We start from the raw sequence: 7982 nt of genomic DNA, 5'->3' as shown, positions 1-7982 counted from the left end.
AGTCTTGCGCTCGCTCTAAATAAAAAAAAATCAATGAATTCTGGGACATTGTATAGCATTTGCGGGTGTCCGCTATTGAAATGCGGGAGACTCCCGGAACTTCCGGGACACTTGGGATGTCTGTCTATCAGACTCCCCGAAAAAAACACCAGTAGTCCATCTCCACTACAGCAAGCCCACGTGAAGCAGTGCAGTAATGATCATCAAGTAGTAACCATTAAAAAGCAATACCAAATGAAACACAAAATGATAACTTTATTGAGAACAACATTAAGTCAAGCATCTGTGTGAGCGAGAGAGAGAGAGAGAGAGAGAGAGAGAGAGAGAGAGAGAGAGAGAGAGAGAGAGAGAGAGAGAGAGAGAGAGAGAGAGAGAGAGAGAAAGAGAGAGAGGGAGAGAGCGAGAAAGAGAGGGAGAAAACAATGAGAGAGAGAGAGAGAGAGAGAGAGAGGGTGAATGTCTGTGTGTGTGTGAGAGAGGGAGAGAGAGAGAGAGAGAGAGAGAGAGAGAGAGAGAGAGAGAGAGAGAGAGAGAGAGAGAGAGAGAGAGAAAGACAAATGGGTGTGTGTGAGAGTCACATAGACATCTCTGTGTTGTGAAAGACAGAGAGATAGAAATAGTATGAGTATGCATGCATGTTTGTTACACATCTGAACAACAGCCGCATATGAGTTTTCTCGACAGCCACTGGAGAAACCTGTCAATCATAAGAAAAAACATCAAATGTAATCTGCCATACCAGTACACATTCTCTCATCCTTACACTGAGGGTCTTACTGCCTTGACCCACATTATACCACCCCTCCCTTTAGCCTTTCTGCTATCTGTCCTCACCTCTTTCCCACATTCTTCTTTTTCTTTTTTATCTCCTCCTTCACATTGTTTCCCTCTGGCTGTTTGCTACTGACTTCCAACACAGTCAGTTGTTTGACATACGTCTTCTCCCCTTTGCCAATCTTCTTCTCCTCCGTCACATCCTGAAAACAGAACACAAGCTTACATCATGGTTCTTTTCCAGCCTCATTAGTCCGCAATTAATACAGTCAATATTGTGCAAATTGGGATTTATGCTTCAACAGTGAATATCATATATTTGCCTATGATGATGATGACCCACCTGCTGGAGCTCTTCCAGTTCTTGGAGCAGCTTCTTTGCAACAGTGCTCAAGTTTTGGATTGGTGCCAGACAAGGGGGGGTTAAATACCCCACAGCAGGCGAAGTCTCAGGCCATGTAGGACTCACAGCTCCAACATGGTTGAGGGGAGTCAAAGCCCGGGGAAGCTGCTGGTTGGGGAGGAGGGCCTCGGGTGTCGGAGGAGTCAGAGGGGGTGAGTCCGTGGCATCCTCAATAGCGAAGGGGACCACAAGAGTGGGCTCTGTCTCAGATAGATCCTGGGGAGACAAGAGAAGACATAACCTTTCGGCATGAGGGACCTGGGATCTTTCCATGGCTCTTTAGGATGATAATCAACAAACAGTGCCATGCCATACCTTGAATCAAACAATAGCTGAATAAATGAATACGTACAGTCTCTGTATTGATTACTTACAAAGGGTTGGATGGAGGACTTCTGTTCCTGAGAGGGTTGGACCTGTGGTGGGGAACTACACACCTCAGGTGTTTGGACCCTCTCAGTGCAGGCCTTGCAGGCCATGTGCAGCCTCTTAACCTCTCTCTTCCAGTCCTCCAGGCCCGTCATATTGAATTCAGCTCTGCAGTCGTTCTGGATCACTTGGATCAGTGCATCGAAATCTTGTCTGACCTGTATATACTTATGCGCCTGAACCCTCTGGAGCCTTTTCCCTCTGACGTTATCTACGAGTTTTCTCAGAGACGCACCCATCCGGCCTTGTCCCTGGATCTTCACACGAGACATCTCTTTGAAGTACTCGTTGGTGTTGAGGATGTCCGCCTTGGTTTTCATAAGGTCCTGTTCCAGGGCAACCAGGGACTTTTGGAACCTTTTCATGGCTCTTGTCGCACTAAGAGTGGCACTAACCCTAACCCTGTCGTGCCTCTTCTCGTCTACCATGGTGGGGTGCACGTCATTAGTGGCACAAGGCTTGGTCACGGCTCTCACAGAGGAAGGAAGATGGGCCTGGGCTTCGTCCTCCATAACATGATTCTAGGGAGACCAAAAGTTAAGTACAATGTGCAGGAACAGGGCAGAGAGAAAATGTTCAAAAGTAAAGATCCATATGGTGAGGGAAAAGCTGATTCAGCACTAACAGAAAAACAGGCCAATTAATTGACCTTTTGTCAGACACATACACATACCAGGCTTTTATCCGGAAGTGGATTCTCCTGGTGGTCACGGTCCTCATCAGACTGTGGGTTGGATGGGGAACATATTGTTCACACAGTCTATCTTCAAAATGTAATCTACATTGATGCTTTTGATGCACAAACTGACCAGAAAATCTGTCTCGCTGACTGAACACAGAGAGAGGTCATCATAATCTACGGTCTGTCGGCGAGTGTTTCCACCACGTTCCAGTTCCTATATTAGAGACACAGTCACTCAGAGGTATTCGACCATGTTTGCTGCTTAACCATTAAAGTTTAAGTTCATACAAACTTGTATCATATTGTTACATCCATTTCAGTTATCACTATGCACAGACTTACCAGAAAATCTTCATCAGTAAAGGAATGAAGAGAAAGCTGGTCCCAGTTTTTCCAATCCTTAGTTGTCCCATCATCAACTTCCTACATTAGAGACACAGTCACTCAGAGAGATATTTGACGATGTTTGCTGTTTAAACATTTATATTTAAGTTGATATTAGGCTCTTACCATTTCTGCGTCGTTCGGCATGTTCGGCTCACAATAATTGGCTGTGAAGAAATTGAGAGAGAAAACTTGTAACTTTTGTAATGCTGTTGAGGTTTGTTTTACAGGCCATTTGTGGACTGAGTCTTTGATGTTGTCAGTTACGACAAAACACAAAAAGAAAACCATGTATCAAAACTTGCTTTAAATGTATTTGATGCGATGATATTGACGGTAACTGCATAATGAAAGTGTGGATTACATTTAGCACAAAATTATGTTTTGTGTAACATTACAATAAATACGGGAAACATTCATGTGTAAATAAGAATTACTCACCAAAAAGCACAAAATTGTCTGAAGAGCCTGAGAAAGTCTTCTGAGAAAGCTTACAATAGTCTTCAAGTTACTATTCACCTACCTGTTCAGAAGAAATGTGAAGTATCTCTGTAATGTTTCAAAGTATAATATACACCATTATGACGTGTTCATAGCCTACGTCACATCATGTGTAGCATTCGGACATACTTTTATACAAATAGAACGAATGAAATAAACATGTCAATATTCCTCATTAGAAATGTATATTACACACAACCATGTAGCTCAGATGACTCCAATAAATAATACGCATACAATGCCCACTATGCAAACTACAACACGTAGGCTATGCGATCATTGTTACTTGGCCCATCTGCACTAAACGTTCCGTCATGTCAGACAGATTTGATTTTGAAATCCATACAGCCCATGCAGCAGTCCGTTAAATTGGCAACATCTTTCTTGTACCGACCAGAGCTATTAAATTATTATTATTATTATTAAGCTTTATTGATTGATTTATTATCAAAACTTGGTTTAAATGTTTTAGAATTTTGAATCTGAGAGACATGTTCTTAGTTGTACAGCCATGATATTTACGCTAACTGCACAACGAAAGTGTGAATTAAATTTAGCATCAAATTATGTTTTCTCTAAGATTACAATAAATAGGGGCAACATTAATGTGTAAATAAGAATTACTCACCAAAAAGCACAACATTGTCTGAAGAGCCTGAGAAAATCTGAGAAAGCTTACAATATTCTTCAAGTTATAACTTGTACTATTCACATACCTGTTCAGAAGAAATTGTGAAGTAGCTCTGTAATGTTTTATTTAAGTGATATACACCATTGTGACGTTTTTGTACGCCACATCATGTGTAGCTATAGCATTCGGACATACTTTTATACAGATAGAACGCATCAAATAATATATGTCAATAATCCTCATCAGAAATGTGTAGTACACACAACCATGTAGCTCAGATGACTCCAATAAATAATACACAAACAAACTACACGCACTACACTGCACTACACGTTCCGTCATGTATGACAGATTTTATTTTGAAATCCATACACAGCCAGCAGTCCTTAAATTGGCTAAATCTTTGCTGTCTGTATAGGTACACCCAGGCAGAGCCATTTAATTATTATGACTATGCTTTGCTTTTATTAATTTTTTAAGATAAGTAGTAGGCTACGATTGCTCACGATTCCCTCGAAAACATTTTAGATAGCTACTTTGCATGACACCATCTCTCGCTAGCTGGCCCCGCCAGCTGCTCCAATCCAAGTGAACTGTTCCTGCTGGAGAAGAGGGTTCAGTGCAGGAGAGGATCTGTATCAAGTAGTCATTCTAAAGGGAGTTATAGCTTCCCAATAAGGGCCGACAATTATGAGCAAGAAACAGAAGGGTACTGCACATTTTTACCCTTCTATTCCTTACTCAACCATTTAAATAATTGTCCTAAACCTTTTTGAAAGTGAAAGAAAAAGGTGCAGTGGTATCTCAATTTCTTCCAGAGATGATGTCAAATGTCTTACCTTCAAGGTAAAAATATTCACTGAACAGATAGGTAACCATGTCAATACAGGACATGCTAGGACTCTTGCTTATAATGAAACCATGCCCAATCTCAATACCGATCTGTCACAAGGATGATAAGCGTTTTATTGGAAACACTGATAGACTCCATGTTTTCTACCCATACCCACCCAGAGACATACATTGTTGATTGATAGGGCTAGGATGTTTTGGTACATTGAAGTAAATAGTGGAAATTGTGTTACATACATGGTTGTATAGGGAGACTGGAGCCAAAAAAACCTGCCGGGTCCGCCCGCCCGTGCCTAAAACCGCCCCTGCGCGAAGTGGGCGTGTTTTCAGCGACCTAAGCAAACACGCCCCCAGCATTTGAGATCTGAGAAAACTGCTCATTTTTACAAGATTTTGATAACTTTACTTGGCTTCTTTAAAAAAAATTGGCATTTGGCTGGGTGGTTAACAACATTTTTCTGTGGTGTGACAAGCTCAGAATACATATTCTATTGTCACTTACAGAGACTTTAATTTGCATTATATGCCAGCTAAAACAATTTCATTGGTTCGTCATATTCATAACATAACAGGTCATGTTATAACAATTAATAGCTTTGATATTATTTTTTATTTTATCAATCCAGATGTTGATTTGGATTGTATATATTTTATCCAACTACTGATTTTGATGGGCACATTTCATATTCTTAAATGTAAGTGGTCATTGTCCAAGCCAAATTTCACACACTTTATTAATGACTTTAACATATACACTATGTCTTTATGCAACATTTTAAATACAGCTCAATGCTCTTAAGACAGTGGAGATGGTTGTGGACTTCAGGAAGAACACAGCCCCACTCACCCCCATCACCCTGTTTCATTGGAGATTGTCTATCAAGTCCACTACGTCCTAAAGTCCAGTTTAAACTACACATTTTGACAAGTTTACATTGTAACAATATTTGTAGGAGTTTATCTGTGTATAATGTGTATATTTTGTGTGTGACCATTCATTATTCTTTCCTCTATCCAGACATCCCAACCTGCAGAGACTCATTTCCGGGAGGCAACTCCCCCCCCCCCCCACCCCCCCCCCCCTCCGGGACGCAATCCGCACACATGATGTAGGCTACTCCCTCAACCAGCACGTACCACCCCCTCCCCGGGACGAAATTAGGACGTGCGATATGCACCTGTTTCGACCTTAAACGGCCATTGCACAGTCTTGCGCTCGCTCTAAATACAAAATCTATGAATTCTGGGACATTTTATAGCATTTGCGGTTGTCCGCTATTGAAATGCGGGAGACTCCCGGAACTTCCGGGAGACTTGGGATGTCTGTCTATCAGACTCCCCGAAAAAAACACCAGTAATCCATATCCACTACAGCAAGCCCACGTGAAGCAGTGCAGTAATAATCATCAAGTAGTAACCATTAAAAAGCAATACCAAATGAAACACAAAATGATAACTTTATTGAGAACAACATTAAGTCAAGCATCTGTGTGAGCGAGAGAGAGAGAGAGAGAGAGAGAGAGAGAGAGAGAGAGAGAGAGAGAGAGAGAGAGAGAGAGAGAGAGAAAGAGAGAGAGAGAAAACAATGAGAGAGAGAGTGAGAGAGAGAGAGAGAGAGAGAGAGAGAGAGAGAGAGAGAGAGAGAGAGAGAGAGGGTGAATGTCTGTGTGTGTGAGAGAGACAGAGAGAGAGAGAGAGAGAGAGAGAGAGAGAGAGAGAGAGAGAGAGAGAGAGAAAGAAAATGTGTGTGTGTGAGAGTCACATAGACATCTCTGTGTTGTGAAAGACAGAGAGATAGAAAGAGTATGAGTATGCATGCATGTTTGTTACACATCTGAACAACAGCCGCATATGAGTTTTCTCGACAGCCACTGGAGAAACCTGTCAATCATAAGAAAAAACATCAAATGTAATCTGCCATACCAGTACACATTCTCTCATCCTTACACTGAGGGTCTTACTGCCTTGACCCACATTATACCACCCCTCCCTTTAGCCTTTCTGCTATCTGTCCTCACCTCTTTCCCACATTCTTCTTTTTCTTTTTTATCTCCTCCTTCACATTGTTTCCCTCTGGCTGTTTGCTACTGACTTCCAACACAGTCAGTTGTTTGACATACGTCTTCTCCCCTTTGCCAATCTTCTTCTCCTCCGTCACATCCTGAAAACAGAACACAAACTTACATCATGGTTCTTTTCCAGCCTCATTAGTCCGCAATTAATACAGTCAATATTGTGCAAATTGGGATTTATGCTTCAACAGTGAATATCATATATTTGCCTATGATGATGATGACCCACCTGCTGGAGCTCTTCCAGTTCTTGGAGCAGCTTCTTTGCAACAGTGCTCAAGTTTTGGATTGGTGCCAGACAAGGGGGGGTTAAATACCCCACAGCAGGCGAAGTCTCAGGCCATGTAGGACTCACAGCTCCAACGGTGACATTGTTGAGGGGAGTCAAAGCCCGGGGAAGCTGCTGGTTGGGGAGGAGGGCCTCGGGTGTCGGAGGAGTCAGAGGGGGTGAGTCCGTGGCATCCTCAATAGCGAAGGGGACCACAAGAGTGGGCTCTGTCTCAGATAGATCCTGGGGAGACAAGAGAAGACATAACCTTTCGGCATGAGGGACCTGGGATCTTTCCATGGCTCTTTAGGATGATAATCAACAAACAGTGCCATGCCATACCTTGAATCAAACAATAGCTGAATAAATGAATACGTACAGTCTCTGTATTGATTACTTACAAAGGGTTGGATGGAGGACTTCTGTTCCTGAGAGGGTTGGACCTGTGGTGGGGAACTACACACCTCAGGTGTTTGGACCCTCTCAGTGCAGGCCTTGCAGGCCATGTGCAGCCTCTTAACCTCTCTCTTCCAGTCCTCCAGGCCCGTCATATTGAATTCAGCTCTGCAGTCGTTCTGGATCACTTGGATCAGTGCATCGAAATCTTGTCTGACCTGTATATACTTATGCGCCTGAACCCTCTGGAGCCTTTTCCCTCTGACGTTATCTACGAGTTTTCTCAGAGACGCACCCATCCGGCCTTGTCCCTGGATCTTCACACGAGACATCTCTTTGAAGTACTCGTTGGTGTTGAGGATGTCCGCCTTGGTTTTCATAAGGTCCTGTTCCAGGGCAACCAGGGACTTTTGGAACCTTTTCATGGCTCTTGTCGCACTAAGAGTGGCACTAACCCTAACCCTGTCGTGCCTCTTCTCGTCTACCATGGTGGGGTGCACGTCATTAGTGGCACAAGGCTTGGTCACGGCTCTCACAGAGGAAGGAAGATGGGCCTGGGCTTCGTCCTCCATAACATGATTCTAGGGAGA

At 42.9% G+C, this 7982-nt stretch overlaps 2 protein-coding genes across 2 annotated transcripts; both read right to left on the bottom strand.

The window, feature by feature from the left end:
* Positions 1 to 618: 618 nt before the first annotated feature.
* Positions 619 to 3807, bottom strand: LOC124468001. Its single transcript, XM_047020551.1, has 9 exons — positions 3802 to 3807; positions 2799 to 2839; positions 2631 to 2711; positions 2416 to 2502; positions 2280 to 2330; positions 1552 to 2127; positions 1118 to 1393; positions 835 to 977; positions 619 to 697 (listed from the first exon to the last, which is right to left on the bottom strand). Exons 2-9 carry the CDS (start codon positions 2817 to 2819, stop codon positions 643 to 645), a joined length of 1290 nt encoding a protein of 429 aa, XP_046876507.1. The 5' UTR covers positions 2820 to 2839; positions 3802 to 3807; the 3' UTR covers positions 619 to 642.
* Positions 3808 to 6456: 2649 nt separating this feature from the next.
* LOC124468002 lies at positions 6457 to 7972 on the bottom strand. Its single transcript, XM_047020552.1, has 4 exons — positions 7398 to 7972; positions 6958 to 7239; positions 6675 to 6817; positions 6457 to 6537 (listed from the first exon to the last, which is right to left on the bottom strand). The coding sequence occupies exons 1-4, from the start codon at positions 7962 to 7964 to the stop codon at positions 6483 to 6485; spliced, it is 1047 nt and encodes a 348-aa protein (XP_046876508.1). The 5' UTR covers positions 7965 to 7972; the 3' UTR covers positions 6457 to 6482.
* Between the last annotated feature and the right edge of the window lie 10 nt (positions 7973 to 7982).

This window comes from Hypomesus transpacificus, chromosome 5 (genome assembly GCF_021917145.1).
Source record: "Hypomesus transpacificus isolate Combined female chromosome 5, fHypTra1, whole genome shotgun sequence".
NCBI lineage: Eukaryota > Metazoa > Chordata > Actinopteri > Osmeriformes > Osmeridae > Hypomesus > Hypomesus transpacificus.
Note: the sequence above shows the minus strand (reverse complement) of the source record. Positions and strands in the feature narration are given on the sequence as shown.